The sequence below is a fragment of the Anopheles coluzzii genome, chromosome 3 (genome assembly GCF_943734685.1).
Source record: "Anopheles coluzzii chromosome 3, AcolN3, whole genome shotgun sequence".
Lineage (NCBI taxonomy): Eukaryota > Metazoa > Arthropoda > Insecta > Diptera > Culicidae > Anopheles > Anopheles coluzzii.
In genome coordinates, this window is record NC_064671.1 from 46,511,696 (window position 1) to 46,534,912 (window position 23,217).

General features: G+C 41.0%; 4 protein-coding genes across 4 annotated transcripts in view; 3 read left to right on the forward strand and 1 right to left on the reverse strand.

Moving 5' to 3' along the window:
• Positions 1–770: 770 nt before the first annotated feature.
• Positions 771–3,509, forward strand: LOC120954929 (40S ribosomal protein S11). The gene is made up of 4 exons (XM_040375277.2): positions 771–851; positions 1,334–1,453; positions 1,661–1,866; positions 3,293–3,509. The coding sequence occupies exons 1-4, from the start codon at positions 840–842 to the stop codon at positions 3,414–3,416; spliced, it is 462 nt and encodes a 153-aa protein (XP_040231211.1). The 5' UTR covers positions 771–839; the 3' UTR covers positions 3,417–3,509.
• LOC120954927 (gustatory and odorant receptor 22) lies at positions 3,318–5,962 on the reverse strand. Its single transcript, XM_040375275.2, has 5 exons — positions 4,787–5,962; positions 4,538–4,683; positions 4,241–4,437; positions 3,826–3,987; positions 3,318–3,753 (listed from the first exon to the last, which is right to left on the reverse strand). The coding sequence occupies exons 1-5, from the start codon at positions 5,533–5,535 to the stop codon at positions 3,604–3,606; spliced, it is 1,404 nt and encodes a 467-aa protein (XP_040231209.1). The 5' UTR covers positions 5,536–5,962; the 3' UTR covers positions 3,318–3,603.
• Positions 5,963–6,063: 101 nt separating this feature from the next.
• On the forward strand, positions 6,064–9,497 carry LOC125907289 (potassium/sodium hyperpolarization-activated cyclic nucleotide-gated channel 2-like). The gene is made up of 8 exons (XM_049608755.1): positions 6,064–6,635; positions 6,720–7,140; positions 7,202–7,394; positions 7,454–7,754; positions 7,824–8,018; positions 8,095–8,234; positions 8,302–8,445; positions 8,546–9,497. The coding sequence occupies exons 1-8, from the start codon at positions 6,506–6,508 to the stop codon at positions 8,759–8,761; spliced, it is 1,740 nt and encodes a 579-aa protein (XP_049464712.1). The 5' UTR covers positions 6,064–6,505; the 3' UTR covers positions 8,762–9,497.
• Positions 9,498–10,376: 879 nt separating this feature from the next.
• LOC120954926 (thrombospondin type-1 domain-containing protein 4) overlaps positions 10,377–23,217 on the forward strand; it is a 93,067-nt gene continuing 80,226 nt past the window's right edge. Inside the window, exons 1-2 of the mRNA XM_040375273.2 lie at positions 10,377–10,481; positions 12,096–12,525. Of these exons, the coding sequence (XP_040231207.2) occupies positions 12,515–12,525 (11 nt within the window). The 5' untranslated portion in view covers positions 10,377–10,481; positions 12,096–12,514. The remainder of the gene's footprint in view (positions 10,482–12,095; positions 12,526–23,217) is intronic.

Consider the following 23,217-nt stretch of genomic DNA (forward strand, 5'->3'; position numbering starts at 1 on the left):
ATAACAATACAAAAAATTACGCGCATTATCTAAATCCAGCTCGATCAATATTTTAATGAACAATTTCATACGGTGTTTATTTAGAATAAAATACAGTCATTATCCGATATACGCTATCGTTCGGGACCGAGCGCAATAGCGTATCTCGAGTTTTCGCGTATAGCGGATTCCTATGGAAAAATAGTTTATACTACCGGTTCAAAGGTTGAAGTATATCGCCCCAGAGTTTTGCATTAGAGTTTTTTGTTATAAAACAGGTATCTTTTGCACAAATTTAATGCAAAATGCATTAAGAGTACTAAGGAAATTCAAACAGAGGATAAAATATTTCAAAGAATTAAAATATTTGCAAAAAACACATGGAGCTGTCAAATTTAGAGGAATCGCGTACTGCGAATTCGCGTATATCGAGTATCGCGTACTGCGGATAATTGCTGTATATTTTTGGAGCGTTTTAGTTCATATTAAAAAAATCCTCATCCATTTAATTCGATCTAAAAGCAATCAGACCATCTTCTAGAGATGGGCACATTCAGGATTCTTAGCATGCTCTAATGTTGATATTTAAAAAAACGATATTGTTTTTCTATGTAATGTTTCATTTCAAATAAAAATATCTTTTTATGATTTTTGCACTTCTTGGACAAAATTTAGATACCCTATCTAGCATTAAAAAAAAATACGTACCGAAAATGAAATTAGATGATTTTGCAATTCGGATTGGATTGCATCCGATCCCGGAGCATTTTCGATTTCCGTAAATATGACAGCCGCCAAACGTCAAATGGCTCTCGTTGACACGCTTCCTGTGTTCGTTCTCTCTTTTTCGCACCGTAAAGATGGCTGATCAGGTAGGTTTCTGTGCCAGCGAGCAACAAAATGTGAATTTTGTGAAGAACAAGACTTTGGAGCTTCGATTTTCTAATCGAATGTGTTACCGGAACTACTGTAGTGCCTGGGGTTTTAAAGGAAATCGAATAGAATAGCGTTTTGATGGTGTTTGAACCCAGTTTATTCATCCATGTGTTAGGAGTGTCTGATGGGCAAGCCGATGTGCTGTGTGCCGCAGCCATCGGATTGCGGTGAGTGCCTGTGAAACGAGCTTAAGATGTGATCAATTTGTATGCACTAATATGATGAAAAAATCATGACGGTCTGCTGACACAAACGTGAAGAATGTCAGATTGTAACCCAAAGTTAAAAATCATTGCTGATCGTGCATTGCAAAACGCAAATGATACAATACCCTATGCGGCAGCTCAACCTTGTTTACCTCCGGTGGCGACAGCATTCAAGTTAACCTAACTTATCGTTTTCCGTTTCTTGTCCACAGCAAAATATCCGCGCGTTCCAAAAGCAGTTGGGTATCAACCTAAACCGCAAGAATGTGTCCAGGAAGAAGGGGCTGCGTATGCACCATAGCATTGGTCTCGGATTCAAGACTCCGAAAGAGGTACGTATCGCATCTCGGGATGCCGAATTAGCGACTGCAGCAAATAACCCATGATGATACCCTTTCACGATGGTCTTCCGATACAAAAATGAGGAAGCCTTTTTTCTAAACCCTATAATTCTATCTGATTCAAAGTAGCGTGTATCGTTATTTGCGGATGTGGAGCACCGGTACGATGAAACTAATTGGTGGTTTTGTTCGTTTTAGGCCATCACCGGAACTTACATCGACAAGAAATGCCCATTCACGGGACACATTTCCATCCGTGGTCGTATCCTGACTGGTGTTGTGCGTAAAATGAAGATGCATCGTACTATTGTCATCCGTCGTGATTATCTGCACTTCATCCGTAAATACGACCGTTTCGAGAAGCGGCACAGAAACATGAGCGTGCATCTGTCGCCCTGCTTCCGGTAAGTTTCGTGTTCGATTGTTACCACCTAAGACTGGTATCGGTTTTCAATGTGTGCAGTATTAGGCAGGAAGCAAGTGCACTTAGCATCTTTCGTATCTTGTTAGAATAGATCGATGCCATTTATAGCTTGCAATAGTGAATATTATGTGATTTCATATTCCCGGTGCCATCATGTGATGGCACCGATGCAAATGGTCCCAACAGTACAACGTGCCCCGGAAATCAATGTGCAGTATTTGAAAGGAAGCAAGTAAACTTGGCATCTTTCGTAATTTTTTAGCATAGATTGATGCCATATACGACTTGCAACAGTGAATATTAGCGATTGCATGTACCCGATGCCATCATGTAATGGCACCGATGCATATGGTCGGTCGCAACAGTACACATTTCCGGTTGTCAGCGTACAGTATTTGATAGTAAGCAAGTGCACTTAGCAACTTTCGTATCTGGTTAGAATAGATTGATGCCATTTAAAGCTTGCAATAGTGAATGTTATGCGATTTCATATTCCCGATACCATCCAGTGATGGCACCGATGCAAATGGTCGCAACAATGCAATGTTTTGTTCAAGGCTTCCAGCAATCGGTTTGCATCTATTGAGCCCTTTGTAATTTTTGTTATTCATTGCCTAGATGAATTATAGTTTCTTTGCTTAATGAGCCATAGTTTGTTTAATGATAGCCTTTTTAACTGTCTCTTATTAATAGGTTGTATTTAGCCAATAAGGGTAATAGGAATTCAAAATTGTATGTTTTCGAAGTATCAATATGCTTGTTGGTACAGATTTGTATTATTTTCTCCATGCATTGTTTGATAGAATCCGCTTTGAGCGGGGTATGGCTGTACATTTATACGAAATGGTTGACAAGACGTGACCGTCTCAACAAGGCTATCTAAGCTAATATTTATTTCATATCTGCCTTGTTGATCATGATAATTTGATATTTTGGTGGAAAAGTTAGTAACTCCTTTTTGGGATGTTCGGATTAAGCTGATTTGAAATTACACACATCAAATACTTAACATAATCGCTTCGAGTTCGGCTATAATCGTCACAGTTAAATCGACTCATTCCGCTATTTTTCTCTTTTTTCATTCAAAACAATACAACGAATTAAGATGTATATCGAATTTCGGAAAATCTCGTCAAATTCTTGCTATTTTTTCATTTTTTCGGAGCTTTATGGTAAAATTTAGGTAGAAAAAAACATGATTTCATGGTATTAATTAAAAATTAATATTTAAACGTGTATACATACCAGTTACAACATTACATTGAACATTTATTTTACTTTAAAAATTATATGTACATTACTACTCTACTACTGCCTTGTATGAAAACCTTGTTTCCACCTAGTTTCTGTTGCGATATGTACTGATGCTCTATTATGTTTTTTTATTTCCTTCTCTACACCTACAGTGATGTCGAAGCTGGAGATATCGTGACCGTTGGCGAGTGTCGGCCGCTTTCCAAGACCGTGCGCTTCAACGTTCTGAAGGTCAGCAAAATGGCCGGATCGAAGAAGAAGTTCAGCAAGTTCTAAGCGCTGGTTTGCTTGGCGTGTGGTATTCGCCTATCAGCAAAGAAGGATGTATGAGTTGGACGGAAGGAATAAAGAATGATAACCAACTACAAACTGTTGTATGGCTTGTTATATTGCTTACTCCAAGTAGATTCTGGACATCTGAGAATGGATCAATGGATGTTTTCAATGTGCGTTCCTTCCTTATTTAGGTGTTCACTTTGTCTGCATCAAGCGATCGAATTCTAGACAAGTTAGCCTTGAGTGCAGAAATGAAAGCATTTTTAGCACTTTGTCGTAGTAAGGTCAATTTGAACTGCATCAAAACGACCAAATACGTCGCCATGAAGGATATGTTCTGTAAAGAGAGGGAACAAATGTATGTTAGTACTTCCACTTCAAAAGCTGTGCGTAAGGATCCGCGCCTTACCGATGTGATGAGTCCGCGATTGATGTTGGCGTATCCGTCAAGATTCATCGTAGGGGGATTTTTGTCGATGGCAACCAGAAACATTTCTACCTCCTTTTGTGTAGCCTTGTCCACCGCCGTTAAATTTACATTCAACAAACGTTCCTGAAAGTTCAATCCGACCTGCAATTGTGCCATTTCGAAATCCAAGGGTGGTGAAAAGATGGTAAAACTAAATTATGCCACAGTAATTACGACCGTTCTTTACAATCACTGTAACGGACAATTGTACCGTAGCACCGCAAATTAACCTTGTTCGCCTTGGGGGGGTGGGCACCTCACCGCGTGTTTTCTGTTCACAGGCCCAATTCGGTCGTGAATTCCGTAAGCGGGCAAAAAGCCCTTAAAAACACTCCGCATGCGTACGCATACCTACCCTTTTGGATGCGTGATGAGCTTCGTTGCAAATGATGAACAGCAAGCTCATACAATAGAAAACAATGACAAATAAACCCACTTCCTTATACGTGGCACCGTGCTCGATAATTTCGCTCAGCGAGCCGTAGGTGGCGATAATAGTGGTGAAGAATATCACCAAACAGTAGATGCCGTACATGTTGGAATATGCTTTACCTGGGGAAAGCAAGCGGGTGACGAAAGGAATCAACATGCATGGATCAGTGCAATGTAAAGGGGAAGTTGTACGCATCCACAACCGCCAATACGGACGTACCCAGTTGTTGCATCATATGGCTTAAATCCACCCACAGGTGACGATATTCGGTCAGCTTCGCGGCTGGCCGTTCGGTCGCCAGTACGTCTGTTAGTTCTTTGGCAAAGGCCTTACTAGCCGTCCCAAATGCGGTGCAGTTGACGAACCTGTTGGGAATCCGAATGAAGAATTCAGGTCGTGACACACGCTTTTGTATTGTGAACCTGGACAGAAATGGAATGGATTTTCATAGCAGAGCGATATGCTTACCAAAGGCTACAGAACCCGTTCAACATTGCAATGATGTGGTAGTAGGCAAAGGTGTGACAGAACTGAAAGTCTGGCTGCAGGTAATATTGCGACAGGATGATCACCAAACTCAACGACCACGATACGATGCACAAGGTCCACGTGATCGGATACAGCTTCGGAAAAACGATGGGCTTTCCGGTGACGATGAGATACTTGTACTGAAAATCCGTCCACATGTTTTTGAATTTTGCCACCTCCGAACCGTTACGCCAGCTTGCTACGGGAAGCAGAAAATGGGGCACCATTATCGACATAAAGATGATGTTGTAGATCACCTCATCGAACCGCTTGTCGCTGGTTGAGATGAATTTGTTAATGCGCTCCCGGGCCACCACCAGCACAATGACCGTTTCGCAGGCGTAGATAAAGTACGCCCAGAGAAACGCCTTGGAGCACCAGGTAAACGTGGTACGGGGCATGTCGACACCTTTCGGGCTGCGCATTATCGGCATCACGCCCATAATTTGGAACAGCACCAGCAGACTCTTGGTGGTGTGGTAGAACGAATCGTGCTGGTCGAGCAGGTTTACATCGCTAGCAATCTTCAGCTTGCGCCTGTACATGTGCGTCGGAGACTCGTTATCCTGTTCGAGCTGATGCAGTTGCTCCTTGATGCGGCGCCTGTCCTCCAGCTGCTGACGTTGATTCGGATTCAGCACCTGATGGCGAATCTCGTACTGAGCATCTTCCATCTGTGTGTGAATCATGGTGGAGAGCCGTCGTTCGTACAGCCACTTCTACCGAGAGATTATGAAATTTCCCCACCGGTTGTATGCTTAACGTGGCGTAGTTTTCACTTTTATCTCACAAATTTATCTCAAACTATGTGCGTTTAGCGAGTGTGTGTGTGTGTGTGTGTGTGTGTGTGTATTGACGCTTCTGTGGCCCTTTCGCGGACACTTGCTTGAACGAGCTTAGAATTTCCTCACTCCGGACGCAACAGTTTTAAGATAAGATTTTGAGGTCAATTTCTTGCCCGGTTTCGTTTGCTGTTCTTTAGCTTCACAGATTATTGTTTTCACTCTTGAGGGAGAGAAATGTACGCGCAGTGCTGCGGTGTTGACTGACCCGACGGAGCAGCGGGCTCCGGCAAGCAGAAGGTTTTCTAATGAACGGCCAGAAACAATAAACGACGACGGCGATGCGACATCGACGTTTTTATAGTAGTTGATGGTAGCGCCGGAACTGTAATTAAAATATTATTACGATCGATGTTTTTCTGTTTACTTTTGATACATAATGCATCATGGAAGGAGGCGACTCTTGGCTGGCTCGAGTTCGTCTTTGTTAAAGGCAATGCGCTATGTGGCGCTCTAAATGATGACCGCCTGTGGTACTTGATGTCAGTGCAATTTAGATTGTTGCCACTATGGAACGGGCATTATTAGCACTGCCTGAGGAAGTTTATTGTTCTTTCAGTTATTTAACAGTCCCTTTTACTTGCGGTTTCGCGTGATGTAACATTCGGAACATGGATCAGATTTTAGAAGAACCATACTATGAGCTACCAAACCTACGCACGTCAATTAGTATGACAATTCTGTTTTCGCAAGTAACCATGGTCACCAAGAAAAGGATATGACTGCGTTGCACAAGTTACGTGATATCCATCACGTTATCCTAGCATAGAACGATGATGGACCAACAGAAAACCGTAGACTTTGTTCTGGTGCAAACATGTTCGAAGGAAATACCAACCGCTATAGCCGGGTATCGGCATACATTTTTCCGCAAAACATTTCTATGGAACATCGGATTTCCCAGCGCGACGACTCTACTGGATTCGAAGTTTCGGACCAATTGGAAGGTAATATGAATATGGAATTATTGTACAACTACTTAAGGTTCTTTAATTCAACACAAACTTCTCACTCCCATGGCTGTGTTGCAGATGATGATCACGTACTAACAGCACGTATTGGCAGTCGAAAGAGCTTTGTCTATCGTTTGCGCCGCCTGTTCCTTATCGATAGACAACATCCAAGTTCCGCGCTGCACTTCCGATCGCACTGTCTGTACCGACGTGAGCTGGCGCGCCAAGTGCGCAGCGATTTTTGGTACATCATTCACCCATTCAGCCAGTTTCGGTTCTACTGGGATGTTTGGCTGATTTTCTACTTTTACGCAGTTTCCATGCTATGTCCATTCCTGTTTTCCTTCACAAATTTGGTCCGAGCCAGTGGTAGAGCTTACATAATATCCATGGTTCTTAATTTTATTGCTACTTTGGACTTTGTGATCCATGCGTGTACAGGCTATCTGGAAGATCAATTGAACAGAAATATCGTTTTGCACCACGGAAAGATTCTGCTGTGAGTAGAAGAGCTGCTTCATTCATTGCTGGATAGATGTTGTTCGATCGATTAATTGCAGAAAATATTTGAAGAGCGACATGATCGTCGACCTGCTGGTCATGGCACCTTTAACCCTATCTGTGGGAGTGTACTACGACAACGCTACGCACGCCATATCCCAAACAGTGGTAATGGATATAGTTCACGGTATGATGATGCTGAAGATCATTTCATTGAGGCACGTTTGGGGATATTTGGAAAATGTGTTTGAGGTAAATAGAGCACGGGCTTTGCATTGTAAACATTACACACCCCACAATGTTATTTCCAGCGTTACAAAATTGAGTCGCTCAAATACTACATTGTGCGGATCGTTATGACTTCCGTGCTGATCGTGCACTGGTGCATTTGCTTGTACAAAATTACCATATTCGAATGGGAAGCTGAGCGTACAGGAGTAGCCATATCGTACATGGAGGCCCTTTACCAGTATGGCGTGTGTCTTTATTCGGTGTCCTGGTTTATGTTTGCCTACAGCTTTATAGATCGGGAAATTCCCAGCGATCCTCGGGCGAAGGCATTTAGTACGGCGTGTATTGTGATTGGATATATGTTCAAGCTTTTCATATTTTGTAAGTACTCCTAGAGTGTTCTTCTGTATTAGTGTTGCTCAAATGTTAATTTTGAAACGCACAATGCAGTGCAAATTATTAATCTGGTTGAAATAATGAGCTCAATGGATCGCAAATATGCGGAAGTCACGAATCAGCTGCAAACGTACGTTCGTACGAAGCAACTTCACACGGCCGACATGAAGCAACGACTGCTGTATTACTACGCCAAACGGTACGAACACTGCTTTTTCCAGGAAGACATCATAATGGAAAGCCTATCCGGTAATTGCTCAGGCAAACTTTTTTTTTGTGGGTGGAATATATGCTATATACAATAATTTTAACCTCGCTTTAACAGAATCCCTTAAAAAACGAATCACAGATTACAGCGCGACAAACTTTTTGAAAACGGTAAAAATATTTGATGGCATTCCAAATGATCTGCTACTTCCGTTGGTGGAAAGGATGACCAAAGAAATCTACTTACAAGATGATCTCGTAAGTAATCTGACGCGTGTTTCTCTTTTACTTCGCTTTTTGTTTATATTTGTGCTTTGTTTTGCAGATCATTAAGGCAGGATCATTTGGAGACAAAATGTACTTCATCATTGTTGGCATGGTGGCAGTCTATACCCACAGTCGTAAGGAAATTTGTCACCTGTCGGATGGGGATAACTTTGGCGAAGTGTCGATGTTTACACGTAAAAAGGTACGTAAGTAAGGTACAATAAATAACGTAATTTTGGATGGTTTGTACCTTTGTGAATAACTGCCCCCGGAGGGGTTCACTCATTACTTTCTTCCTGAAGCGCCTTGTCAGTGTTGTGGCGGTAGAGTTCACACAAGTGTACGTTATCGACCGAATGGCGTTCAAGAATTTGTTTCCCGCCGATCATGTTGTATACCAACGCCTGCAGGAGATGGCCAATAAACGCATGCAGATAACGCTAGTGTTCGAAGAACAGCACAAAAACTATCTGCTAAAGATGGGAATGAGTCAAAATGAGATCAAGATTGGGATATGATTCCAGAACGAGCAGAGTGGTCAGGCTTGCTCCGGTATCGTTTGGAAGAAAGCTCCAGCTCGGTTGGTTGCCAATGCTCAGTGTATTTCCAGTGCTTAATTTTGCTTCGGGTGTAGCCACACTTGATGTGTAAAATCGATAATGTTTTTGACACCTTTTAGGCATGAGCATCGAAAGTGAACCAGTTTGTGTACACGACGCAAATGCAATCGTTGCAAAAGCATAATTGAGGATGTATGCGTTGTGGCAACTGGTTTTTGGACTGGAGGTGCAGTGCGAACCGGAAAATTAGTCAATTATAAGAACACCTGGCGGGTGTGAAATCATATCCTATGCCTCTTATTTGTTGTTTAAATGAGCATAATTATAAATTAATGCTATCATAATTTACATAAAACCATATTTCCTATTTGTTCCATACAATTTGATTTATTTTAAGAAGGGGTTATTTTTAGTTTTACATAATTTTTCACTAAGAGGGAGATCACTAGTTATATCAAAAATATTTTTTTTTTACTTTTTGTTGCGAAAATTGAGCTAAGCTCATGGTACAGTCTTGTGGTACAGTTGTAGAGCGTACCACTTCAATAATATACATACCCATGGATTCAAGTCCTGTATGGACCGATCTTTTCATATGCAGGACTGTCCATCCTAGAATGGGGACTGTACAACACAATCAGTCATAGATGAACAGGCCTCTAATACCGTCCATTGTTGTGCAAAATAAAAATAAATATAAGTAGAATATACTGCCTGCCAATCTATCTCAATCTATGGTGTCTATTCAATTCTACTCTCGTTATATCAGAGTAATTATTATTTTCTTTTTATCCAATTAGCCATACATTGTCATTAATTTGTAAGGCAGACAAAAATATAAAAAAGGATTAGAGAAATTACCTCATTTCCATATTAAATTTATTTCGTGGTATGGATGCACAAAATACAATAAAATATACAAAAATACTTTCATACAGAAACCGACCCTGTGGTCAATTTGATAGAACGCCGGTTTATACAAGGCCGGACGGGATCAATTCTCATTCGAGACAGTTTTCTCGTAGCAAGGACTTTTTATATACGGTAGGATATAGCACTAAATAAGCCTAGTAAAGTCAGCTAGCAAGCCAGTAATATATGTATTTGAATCAGCGCTTGAGAACCACGTTAGCTGTAATGCCAATGAAAGAATAAAAAGTAGAAAGTCCTATAAAATTCCAGAAATATTTAAAAACTATATTAAAACTCATGCAGTTCACAGTTTTTCAGAAAAGGTGTGGCAAGGAAATGTTTTATTTTTTAAACGAGAAATAAGTAGAAATTGAATCTTGTTAAATGCTTTAGACGGTGAACGTGTTAAACACGAATAAGAAAGCATAGTACAAAAATACCATTTTTCATGAACCAAAATTCGACGGCGTGAATTATGTTGATGTTTTGTTGCTTCGTCACTCGCGATAACCCGTGCGTTTACGCCACACTCCAGCGCCGACAACGAGACATCAGCTGGTTCCGGCCGGCTCTTCTGCCGCACAAAAATATGGTGCTCAGCATAAGTTCAAAGCGGGCGGGAAGATTTCCGCTCCCTAAGACCGTGGTGCGGCCGATGGCGTTTAGTTATGTTTGAAATCTCGCCGCGTGCAGTGTGTTTTTCGTCGTGCGATGGCAGCGTGGTAGTTGTTCGATCGATCGTCACTTTCTTCGCGGTTGTGTTCAAGTGAGTGTTGATCGTGGTGTGGTAGCGTATGATGTCATCTATTGACAGGCTTAGTTTGAATACATTGTACGGGAATTTTTCGGGACCTAGTGTGTCCTGGTTTTCGGACCCAATTCTACCGCACTCGTATCTCGTATGGAGCGTGCAAGCGTATAGCGTATCAAGTGCGACTGACTGAAGAGAACCAAGCGGAGCCAAGTGTCGATGGTGTATGGATGCTATATCATTAATTTACATGTGAAGCGTCGTAAAATGTTAGGGTTACAATAATAACCACGTAAAGATAAGCAATCTTACGGCTTGTCTATGTGCTGTGCATATTTTTCCGGTACATCTGTGCGGATGGGATTTTAGTGATTTCATTGAACGAATAGAATACTTCAAGCCGTCAACAAAAGAGTCGTTTTTTTTGTTTTGGTGGTTCGATAAGCGCGCGGGCAAAAGAATATGCCAATGTTGTGTATGCAAAGAAACGTGCGTGACTGAATGGCAAATTCGTTATTCTTCGTTATTTTCGGTGGAGCATGTGGTTTCGTGGTAGAGCGAGAGGGGGGTCTCAGCTGGCCGAAAGTTTGGACTGGCTGGCTGGTGTTCATTTCCCATAACTAAATAGCTCTCCGCGTGGCCACAATTAATCACAGTCAATTAATTCGGTGAATATATTGTAAACGGTGGGTTGCTGCTAGAGCGTGGTGCCCATCGTCGTTCGCCAACGCCCCCTTTGGATTGGATCGATTGTCAATCGTGTGCTACTGTTTGTTATTTTTTATGCTACTTACTTGCTGCTGTTGTGTGTAGCACACACTACACGCTGCGTCCGTATGCTGTCGATCGGCGGTCGGGGCCAAGGGATGGTGTTTTAATTTTTTGCAGCTCCTCCGATGGCGGCAGCATCGTAAACCATTGTTGTTCTGGTGGGTTGCACTGTGCAGACCCACCGGGTGGGGTGTTTAGTTAGGTTTATTGGTAACGCATCATTGAGCTTTACCAAAATAGAGCATATTATGCTAGTTAGAGCTATCATAATCACCCATGAATCTCGGCTAGACATGTCGATCGTACCCCGTTGGTACGACGGTTGGATATGCAGCAGTGTCGCCGCTGCATTATCCCGCCAGTCGCAGCATAGCCAGTCAGTCAGTCAGTAGCGACAGGTATGGGTGGTTTGTGTTAGTAGTAAAAATGGGTAGTGAGAAGAATCTAGGCCATCTGGGTAAGAATCGATAGTTAAACCAACCACGCATAAAAAAAGGTGTGCTCGGGTTTTAGACCTGGTTAGTTCCTGGTAGGAAGGAATGCAGCAGTCACATGCTTTCATGTTATACTTTGCAAATTTAATCACGTTAGCAAAATCATACGACGTAAAACTAGGATTATAAAACTGTAAAATCCTTCGATAAAGCGGTGGTGGTGGTGGTGGTGGTGGAATAAAATCTACATTTACCACTGAGCGAAAAAGCGTGAGAAACGAAATACCGCCTGTGACAAAAGCACTTTTTAGCGAGCGAAATGAAAAAAGTTTTTCCCAACCGAATTTAATTTCATTTCAATTTATTCGCGCAAGTATCGTGCATTCGACAAATAATCAACTTGCCGTTTTATTTACCGTCACAGAGCAAAGGAACCAAACAACAAGTGAAGTGATCGGGGAAATTTAATATATTCCGAAGTGTGGTGGTCCGTCCGATATGTGCCCAACGGCAAACGTCCCTCCATGGACGAAAGTGTAGTATATAGTATAAGTGCCAACAAAAAAGTGAATCGTGCCATTGTGGAAAACTTTTCAGCATTAAAACGTGCTCTTCCCCGCCCGCCCATCGCAGTGCCATCGCAGCACTTAGCCATTGCATTGCGCTTGATTGGGTGACAGCGTCGAAAATTAATTTGAAGCGAAAAGTGTTTTTATTTCGACCGGTACTAAAGCTGCTATCAAACGTGGTGGGTGCAATACGTTTGAATTGAAAATTATTACCCAAAAGTACGGTTCGATTCTACATAGCGAGGGACCTCTTGTTGGCGTAACAAAACAAAGGATGATACTCAGGTAAGCTTTAAATGCATTTTATTTGCTAAAATGTCTGCCCACTCAAAGGAATTATTGCAAGCTAAGCGCTCTTTAAGCCGTTAATGTTGCAATGAATGTATGGCGATGTAATTTTTTAACTTTAACAATTCATAAGAGCAAAACGAACATTAAACAAACCATCATCATTAGCATCATCACCATCATCATCATCTACCATTACTTGAATCGTTTCTACTGTTTGTTTTTGTGCACCGTGCAAGTGCTAAGAATTTTCCGTCCAGCTGTGATTCGATTTCAATTATTTGCGGTTGCTAATATGGGTGTGATATTTCATTTTCCCTCATTTCCCCCCGCCTGCATGGACCCGTGCGGATGGAGCGGTCATTTCGTAAATCGCTTACGGAATGAAATCTGCTTTCAATTAAATTATCGCTTCGTGGCCACCAGTTCGCACCCGCCACGCTAAAGCCTGTCCCATTCGAGCCTGGTAAAGCCGATTGAAGCCTTTCTGCCACAGCTCCTGGTCCTGCTGCTGCTGCTGCTGCCGTGGCTGCCTCTGCAATTGCTACCGATGCTGCCGGATTATAGGTCTTTGGTGTGCAGATTAAATAACGGACTGTACGGTGCGTCGCAGGGTGGGAGGCAGGGAGGATGCCGGTCGACCGACCCGGCTGATCTTGTGTTGCATGTTTAATTATGAAGAGCCACATTCTCGCTGGAACATGTTTAATCAGAACGCACACTGGGTGCAACGCTCTGCGGGTTGGGATGCCTTTTTTGTCGGACTTTTTTTTTTGTTTGCGTGCCAAATCCGTGCTTGAACAGATGCATTGAAGCTGCTGGTAATTGAAACATACGTTAGCTTTTCCTGATCGCAAATATCGTACCTGCGACATTATTGTTGCTGGTTGATGATGATGAGTGGAAATTAATATTGGTAATGAAATATATGTTTTCGTTTAATATAAAACATAGCTCAACAATATATTTTTTAATTCAAACAAATAGAACTTTTCTTGATTAATGCTAACAGTTCATGTCTTTCAAAAATTGATATTTTGTCTTTACCTACTTAACAGTTGATGTTTAAGAATAAAATTGTGCAACATAATTATCTATGATGCTCCATATTTTGTTCGTTTGAAGATCTTATCTTGTTAGCAAGATAGAACTAACAAAAATTTTATCTTTACGTCATGTAAAACGCTATCTTGTGGAGATCATTTTATAGCTAGCTTCAGCTTCTTGAACCGGAAATACGAAAAGTATACGACAAACCGATGCCTAACTCTTGATATTTTCTTATCATTGTGTGCGTGTGCGAGTGTTTTTTTATTTTTGCTGCATTGAATTGGTTTCAAATTAATCTACTCTCCACATGTTCATGTTCTCATCCAATTCTGTTTTATGTGTGTTTTTTTTTAATGTTTCGCTTCAAACCCTTCACCGAGCGAGTTAGGTTAGAACGGAAATGAAAAGGAAGAGACATATCCCAAGTGGGTCCTTTTGCAAGATTCATCAAAACTGTTGTTAAGTCTAAAAAAGAGCCTTCGTGTTGTCGACATACTAGCGGATAAGATCGAATAGAAAAAAAGGAAAAGGATTTTGTCGCCCGACTGGGTGAAAATGGGGCTCACTTTACACCCTTCCTTAGACACGCCGTTCACGTTGTAGGTTTAATGGGTGCGTACGGTCTGCAAGCCTTTTGATGCTATGCTTTAACTATCCTATTACTGGCAGGTTTGGTCAAGAAAAGGGAGAAGTGCTACCAAAAAGAAGGCTAGAGATGAACGTACTCGTGCAAAACCCAAACATACTATCCTATTAAATGTGATGAACTCTGGATGTCGTGATAAAATCAGGGCTCTTTATTGATTTGCTGCTTCTTCGCCTTCAATCATCCGCAAGGTCGATGGGTTGATGAAAACTCCCCAAAAGTCAGCTCCCCGTTCCCAAAGATCAACATCCGGCCAATATACTTGGCAGTGGAAAAGTGGTTTCTTGGCGTACCCTTTTGGTTCTTCGTTCTTTTACTCACGCAGAAAGGGTATTGTGGAACGTTACCGAATGTCTGCTGAACGAAACGAAGTGCCTTTTTGCTCCAGGAGTACAACTTCTTGGCAGGTGCAAGGTGAAAGAAAATAAATTATAAATGATTTTGGTGACAGCCATAAAAAAGATTCAAATCATCATGATCATCGCTATTGCGTTTGTGAGTTGCCCGAGAATAATAGCCGACAATACAATAGCGATCGATTGCTGGTGTTGGTGGTCGAAATTGATGTTTGCAGCTGCGGAATGGCACTGCGGAGAACCATTTCGTACACTTGGATCTCTGAAGCTTCTTCTAACGTGAAAATACTCCCACCGTTCATTGGATTGAGAAAAAAAAAAACCCGTTCGCTGACTTTTCGGGGTTCGAGAGGGTTCGAACCGAGGTGAGAAGTTTGCCGGCCGATCCTATGGGGTGAGGCACAAAATCAATTAAAAAGTAATAATAATCATAAACAATAAAACAGCGGCGCATAAATCACCGGCGGAAAGCAGCCCCTTCCCGGTATGCCCTTGATGCCCTGGAAGGCCTAAGCAACACAGGAAATGGAATCCGCTCGAAGCGACTTTCTTCGAGCGCTGGCCACCGATGTTTACGGGTGATGTCAGCGGCATCGAGTTCGAAGCGGCCCAGGAGTTGTTGATAATGTGTGCACTTAGACGGTAAATAAATGTTCATCTCGGAGGCTCGTCTAGCGCCGACACTGTAGGAGGGTGACAATGATGATGTGTGTGGAGGTCACAGTCGCGGGTGATAAGAAAGGGGTGATTTTAATTACCTTAATAACTGTCTTTACACTCACTTTTCTGCTCATGGATGTGTACTCCGCACGAGCGAGGATTGTTGGTTCTTTCTTCATTGTTGTACGCGTTGAAGTGGGCACCTAGTGTGTAGACTTTGGGGTAGGTACCGAAGTGGGGTGGTTTCTGTAGACTAGATTATTTTATGGCCTCGTTTCTGAACGGATAGCAATTGTGTATACTAGACTGCTCTTTCGCGTCCCATCATCATCATCATCCTCATCCATCGACGTCTAACTGCCGCCTTAGAGTACGTGTTTTCTTTACGTGATTTTAATGGCCCATTATTATTAAATACAATTTCTCAATGGTTTGGGCAAAGCAGGGGTGCGGGTGTGAAATGATTTCTTATTCCCTGTTCGTGTTATCCATTGTTGGAGTAATTTGAACAACATGGATAGAGCTTAATGGCATATAACCTAGTATGAGTTTTAATTTTGCTTTTTTGGAACCCTTTCGACGGTTGAAAAAAATATGTGCCGTGTTGCATAAACCGTTTATAATTAAAAAAGGATGCCCGTTCCAGAACCGCCTGAAAGCGGGTGTAGAACATGAACCAAATTTAATGTCCGTTCGCTGTTCGCCGTTTGCAGTAGAACTACAACGCAACTCGCGCAAATTTCACCCTTAAAGGCTGTTGTCAAGCAAGTTGGTGCAAGTTCCACCATTGATTTTCAACTTAAAGTTGGAACCAACGGGTACAATACCTGCCATAAATTTGTCCATTTTTCCACCCTTTAGCCATCCGTCGGTGTTGGTTCGTTTTGGTGGTTTTAAAATGTTTACGACCTGCCGGTTAACGGCCGGGAGTGTGCGTTTGATGTTTTACGCTTGGTTGAAGTAAAATTTAATAACCTCATCCAGGTCGAACTGCAAGCGCGCATCGGCGACGTGTACGCAACATCGAGTACTCTTTCTCTCTCTCTCTTCCACGCGGCGGCAAGGAAGTTTTTGACAAAGGCGCACTCTGAATCGCCCATGGGAGAATACGCAAAAACAGCCACGGCGCGGGTTGATTGGAATTGATAATAAACAGTAATTTGTAAACCCTCCCCGGGCAGTGTGAGATTAGCCGGGTCAGCAAGGCTCGGAATATTATTCAAGGAGCACGCTTCAAAACCGTCCATTTTTTGACGGGTTGGTGCACGCATTAGCGTACCATTGGCCGGGTGTGCTGGGGTGAACTTACGACGATCCACTGATACAACATTCACACGTTGGGTGCTAATGTTTGCAAATGAAATCAAATTTAGTAGCTTACAAAGGCGAGATTGGCTTTCCTCAGCAGTAATACACAGTGCGTTGTGGTAATTGTTTTTCAAGATAGTATAATCCACAGCCACAAGGCACAACGTTCGTCCTCAGAAGTCAGAATTGATATATGAGCTAGTAGTAGTGTGTCCGAAATTAATCTCCTAGATAGAATTATCACCATGGCCCATGGTACAATGTGTGCATTCATTTACATGCATAAAATTTATTATGCAACAGCTTTGTTGCAGCAAATCCTTAATTTCAAAGCCACAGCAACTGCAACATCTGGATATCTTCCTTTAACGGGACAGATCTGGGGGATAGAGTGTGCTGGCTAGCACGAGCAGTAGATCCTAGTCCAGTTGTGTAGCCCTGCCTGGAAGAAAATCTCGTTTGTCATGGTGTTGCCACAGCAGTCGTACCGGCTCGGCAGGGCGGGCGTACATGCATGCGAAACATTACACAAAACATCAAGTTGATTGCTAAAACGTGAGCCGAAATGAAATCCCATCGAATTGTTCGTTCGCCGGGTGGATGAACGTGCTGCCGTACCATCAACGGCCGGACGGACGCGGTAAGTCCGGAGCTGCCGAACAGGGTGGGGCAAAGCCTTCGGCAAGTCGAGCATCCATCTAAAATCCGACAGTTTGACGGATGTTTAATTGTTGTTCCGGCAGAACTTTCGGTTGCACTGTATAATCCTCGATCAGGGGGCAGCGGGTGACTGAGGGATGGCTTGGCTGGTCGAAAGATTCTCCAGGATGTGCTGCTAACGCTAGAAGCCGATTTGAGATGGTCTTGCTGTGTTTTGGATAGTTGAGAAGCGATTTGAGCACACGATAGACTTTGGTTTGGATTACACAGTCGGGAGGGAAATTCGTCGATCGTCGTCGTTACGTCGTGTCAGTAACGGATGAACATTGGTGTCAAAAGTTCGATGTAACACTTGAACTTTACATTTTACGGATACTTTACGTTGCTAACTGGTGGAATCTTATTACTGCTCTTAAACAAACAAACAAAAAAAATAAAACATTGATTGGGAAAGCACATCGTCAAAGGTTATATTTCACATAGACAAAATTCACCATCATTCGAAATTTTCTCACTTAAAAAAGGATTCAGTTGTTAGAAATGAATAAAGAATGCATGAGGGGGACGGGCAAGAAGGAGGGGGCTGGGATCCTCAATTGTCATTACTTGCAACGGCATTCGCCCCATCGTAAGAGCAATCGTGGAGTTGATCCCGGCGAAAAAATAACAAGCATAAAGCATCATCCCCCACCGGAAGCACGGAGCGGAAACGGGATGTCTGAGCAAAATATGTATCATTTCCTTCGTGGCATAGCGGCATAGATGATTTACGATCTGGGAGGTCACCTTGTGATGTGTGTGCGTTCGTGCGTGCGTGAATGTGTGCCGGGTATGATACCGGCAGGGCCTCCTATTGGTATGCTCGCTATTGTCGAATCGTGCCTTTAGGAATGCTTTTAAGCAAATCTGTTATTCGCGGAAGAAAGTTAACGCGAACGGCAGTTTTTGGAGGAGCTAGCAATTTATCACAAGCGGATGGAATGTTATTGATTTCTTTTGTGAATTTGTATAAAGATCAGGGAAGCGCTTTCGAAATGGATGGCATTTGTGGGAAGATACCATATGCCTGCGTCCGCCTTTTTTGTGTTGGCTTTGACGATCAGGTGTTATTATTTATGCTGCTAGAACTCGTACAATAATGGCTTAGGGTTGTGTTGATTTTGTGGCCAGCGATTGTGATCCTTATTTGAAGAATGGATGTTTTGAATGTAGAAGAAACTGATCCATTTCTTGGTATGTTCAAGTGCTTTTCATTTTATGTCAATACACTTTATCGTTTTAGGAGAACCTTTTATCGGTTTAAGTTCATTTCATGTTAAAAGTAGAAAGCCGTATCGCATAAGTATTTCATAAAATATAAAAAGCTTTCTTCTCCTTATTTTATATAGCAACAAGCTGTAAAACGTTTGGTTATGCAGGACTAAAAACATAAGACTAAGAATACGAGTAAGAACATCAGTCCTGAGTAAAATTGAACCCCTGACGGCTAAGTTGCTAATTCGCAAGACTTGAAAAATAATAAGTTATTATAATTTTGATTATTATTAAATTGTTGTTATTATTATAATTATTATAATGATTATAATTATTATTATTGTTATAAATATTCTAAGTATTATAATTATTCTAATTATTATTATTATAATAATAATAATAATAATAATAATAATAATTATTATTATTATTATTATTATTATTATTATTATTATTATTATTATTATTATTATTATTATTATTGTTATTATTGTTATCATTGTTATTATTATTATTATTATTGTTATTATTATTATTATTATTATTATAATTATAAGTATCATTATTAGTATTATTATTATTATTATTATTATTATTATTATTATTATTATTATTATTATTATTATTATTATTATTATTATTATTATTATTATTATTATTAGTATTATTATTATTATTATTATTATTATTATTATTATTATTATTATTATTATTATTATTATTATTATTATTATTATTATTATTATTATTATTATTGTTATTATTATTATTATTATTATTATTATTATTATTATTATTATTATTATTATTATTATTATTATTATTATTTTTATTATTATTATTATTATTATTATTATTATTATTTTATTATTATTATTATTATTATTATTGTTATTATTATTATTATTATTATTATTATTTTTTTTTGATTTATTTATAATTTATTTTATTTTATTATTATTTATTTTATTTAATAATAATTATTGTTATTATTTATTTATTTCAACGGGTGCAGTGGTCTAATTGAAGATTTAAAAAAACGTTTACAATATTCATTGTGTTTACAAGCTTTCTTCTTATTCTTCTTTGGCTCAACCAACCGTTGTCGGTCAAGGCCTGCGTGTACCACTTGTGGGCTTGGCTTTCAGTGACTAATTGAATTCCCCCCATAGCAGGATAGTCAGTCCTACGTATGGCGGCACGGTCCATTTGGGGATTGAGATTGAACCCATGACGGGCATGTTGTTAAGTCGTACGAGTTGACGACTGTACTACGAGATCGTGTTACAAGCTTTACAAATTTAATAATGACGTTCCACTACAACATCAATTATTACAAACGTGATAGTAATTGTAATGCGCTACATTACATAGGCCATGGCAGGAGTCGGAGTATATCTTTGAACTGCTCTCTTTGAAGATATCCCGAAATCAAATGCATCGGAGTTAGCATTGAACTCTGCATACGAATCATAGGGTCTGAACGACCAGCACTGGATTGAAGTTGAGGTATCTGCAGAATATTAGTCCTAAGCGGGCGAGATGGTGCAAACATGTTGATGCGGGACAACAGAGACGTTGAGTCGATGGCACCGTTGAGAAAACCATCAGTTATGATGGTATAATTAAATTGACTAGTATTGAATTTATACTGCACAAAAATATGGAAAATCTTATATTAAGACAATACCAATGCGATGTAGGAGATTGTAATTCAATTCGATTCAATACGATGCACAGATAAACTTTTATATGCTCATTCGTAAGCGTCGAATAGAAAGCTCCAATGGGAAAGTATACTTTCTCTACATCAGAACAATCGAACAAAATGCCGATCCGTGGTAGGCACGGCAACATATTTTTCAAGTGTGCTCCAGTCTTATAAAAATCCCCCTTGTCTTAGGAAGAGAATTAAGAAGACTCCAAGCCCTCCACAAAGCAATCTACAATGGGCAAAGCACAGTGAAGTGCCCTGCTAGACCTCCAGACTCGATCAAACTGTGTTGTTTTTGGTGGTCGTTAAGCGGTCGCTCTTTGTTGTTACGTCACTTTCGATGTGACATTTTACTCTCCAAACTCCTCACTGCACTTGGCTTGTGTGTGTGTGAGTGCATTCTAACAGTTTGCTGGATTCGGTTGACAGTCGACCGTTCTTTTGGACATCGGTCACCAAACAAAAAGGAGGAAAAAAGTGCTTGTTGCCTGGGGCTAGTCATTGGAGCAGTCGACCGGGGTGGTTTAGAACGGGCTTATGTTGCCTTCCGGCATCGCGCCATGCTTCATAATCGGTTCCTAAATCGCTTCTCGCACTAGCAAAGTGGTAGTCTGCACTTGTACCGATAAACAAACAAATAAATCATTTTTCTTTCGAAGCATTCTGGCTCGCCCGCTCAGTATGTTTCATTCTGGCAGCATTCGGCGTATGAGTTGTTTGGTTCTTCTTTTTTTTTGCACAACCTCTAAAGCAGGACATTTAACCTACTGAGCTAGGTGATGAAGAAGATGCAGAGTCGCTTAAGTTTGGCAGGGAATTGTTGGGATGGTTTGTCGTGATTTAAAGTACGCAACACAATTTTTTCGAATAATTTTGTTCTACTTTTGTGAGATTCACAAATTTTATCAGAGATTTAACTGTAATTTAATAATTATATGAGAGACAGACATTTCATACTTATCGTAAAGGATAAAATGATTTTATGTGCAACTTGTTCAATTAATCTAATGTGCAGGAATACGAATATAATGTTATTATTATTTTTTAATATATTTAAAGTATTTTTGTTTCTTCTGGATCAGCTGCGTTTGCATGCGGTAAATTTCAAGTGCAAAAAAAAAAATAAAATCGTGTTGCGCTCCACCGACCATGCTCTCAACAGACGTTTGTTTACCTTCCACATCCAAAGAAAATATCTTTGAGTGAGCCAAAATTTGCGGGTTCTGCTGGAATCAAAATCAAATCAAACAAACCGACCGATGGGCTGACACTAATGGCACATGGTCAGCAGTATTTTTGCTTCCCATTTTGACAGGCTTCCTTCCCCAAAAACATTTCCCACCGTTCACAAGGCGGGCGCTTCGATGCAGAACCGACCCATTTCTGCTTGCATACACCTTTCACTCGTCGTTAACGGTTGACAAGCTCTTGATAAACATGCTGATTTAAAATCATTAGGTATTTTTTTCTGTTGTCGTTAACACATGATCAAACTACTGTATCTTTTCTCCGTCAGCATGTGTGCCTGTGGGTCGGTGCTTCTATTTAATTATAATTCTCATCAGAAACAAAAAAAGGATGGTAAACATGGCAAAGCAATATGCTTTAAAGCTGTTGGATATTTGTTGTAGGTCCAGTTTCAAAACCGCAGCTAATTTTTGAACCAGTTTCGTTACGGTTAATTTCTAACAAGCTAGGAAGGGCTTCATCGCGACCCCAATTAAAAATTGACCATCATATTTGTAGAATTTCATCGATTCATGTCCAAATATTTATCACTTACTCATTCTAAAATTCTTAGATAGAAGATTACATGACAGAAAGATCATGTATTGCATCATTTTTTACCATGCTAAAGCGAAGTAAATCTAAACAATTGTATGGTACACCTATTGCAGTAAAATATTTTAAAGCATTTTCCAATCGGAAAAATAATAACAATAAATTGCATTGCTCACATGACATATATTCCCTTTATCCTTGCTTCCGATCAAGCTCATGCCGATTGTTTTCCCCGTGACGCGCCATTCCACGTGTACGATAACGATAGCTGTTATGCTGTTAAGTTGAGGATATATTTCCTGTTTGTTTGCGAAACAGCCGACAGGAAATTGGCGATTGCTTGGGCATTTGTGTTTGTGCTTTGCTTTGCTTTGCTCAGCTACCCGTCGTCCTCTTCTGTTGTGGTTATGATAGCGTAAAGTTAGCAGCATATATACGGTTGCACGAAAGCAAGCGGTCTCCTGCTCTTCGCACGGGAATGGCGAATGAAAGGGAATGAAATTGAACGGAATGAGACTTCCGCACCCACACTGCGATGCGGAGGAGAATAATGTAAGAAAGCCCAAGTGCCGAGTATCGAACAAACACCCGGAACGCATGGTGTCGCAAAGAAAAGCATCGTCAGCCACGTGCCAGCGGGATCCAGAATGAAAAGCCCAATTGATTGACTAACTATTTACTTGCCGGACGGATGCGCTCCGCGTACGCCCGCCGTGTGGTCCGTAGACTGGAGCCAAGTATCGACAAACCTCTCAAACGAACGGTGCCATTCTAAGATGTTTACCTTCTTATGTTCAGTTGCGCCGACTGCACCACGGTACTTTCTCTCTCCCTCTCTCTCTTTCCCTACTTAGTCCACAAACATGGAAAAGCGGAAAGGAACGCTCCAAAGAAAGTGGGTGAAGGAGTTAGCCAGAACACACCGCCTCGTCGGCGTTGCCGGAGCTCATGTTGTGACTCTGGCGAGCATTAACAATGGATGGCTGGATGAGGTACGATGACGACGGTGAATTTGATGATGATGATTACTGCTATTATTATTGCCGTGACAAGTGAATCGATCTAGAAAGGAGAGAGAAAGAGAGAGTGTGTGTGTGTGCGTGCCCGCCAGCACTGGCCGTGTTGCTAAACAACGCGGCATGTAGCTTATGCTCGGGTGGAACGTACGCGATACGTCCTGCATTGTTGCGGACTGATTTGATCCTGGCACGGGTACAAAGCGGTGCGGTTGGTGTCAGGATTCGCCTGGGTACGGACGG

Bases quoted from the DNA above. Each gene is read 5' to 3' on its own strand.
- LOC120954929 (XM_040375277.2), top strand. The intron at 1,454-1,660 runs GTACGTATCGCA...TGTTCGTTTTAG, and splicing joins GATTCAAGACTCCGAAAGAG to GCCATCACCGGAACTTACAT. The intron at 1,867-3,292 runs GTAAGTTTCGTG...CTACACCTACAG, and splicing joins CATCTGTCGCCCTGCTTCCG to TGATGTCGAAGCTGGAGATA.
- LOC120954927 (XM_040375275.2), bottom strand. From the start codon at position 5,535: ATGATTCACACACAGATGGAAGATGCTCAGTACGAGATTCGCCATCAG. The intron at 4,438-4,537 runs GTACGTCCGTAT...TGCTTTCCCCAG, and splicing joins CCATATGATGCAACAACTGG to GTAAAGCATATTCCAACATG. The intron at 3,988-4,240 runs GTAGGTATGCGT...GCACAATTGCAG, and splicing joins CTCATCACGCATCCAAAAGG to GTCGGATTGAACTTTCAGGA.
- LOC125907289 (XM_049608755.1), top strand. From the start codon at position 6,506: ATGTTCGAAGGAAATACCAACCGCTATAGCCGGGTATCGGCATACATT. The intron at 6,636-6,719 runs GTAATATGAATA...GCTGTGTTGCAG, and splicing joins AGTTTCGGACCAATTGGAAG to ATGATGATCACGTACTAACA. The intron at 7,141-7,201 runs GTGAGTAGAAGA...GATTAATTGCAG, and splicing joins CACCACGGAAAGATTCTGCT to AAAATATTTGAAGAGCGACA.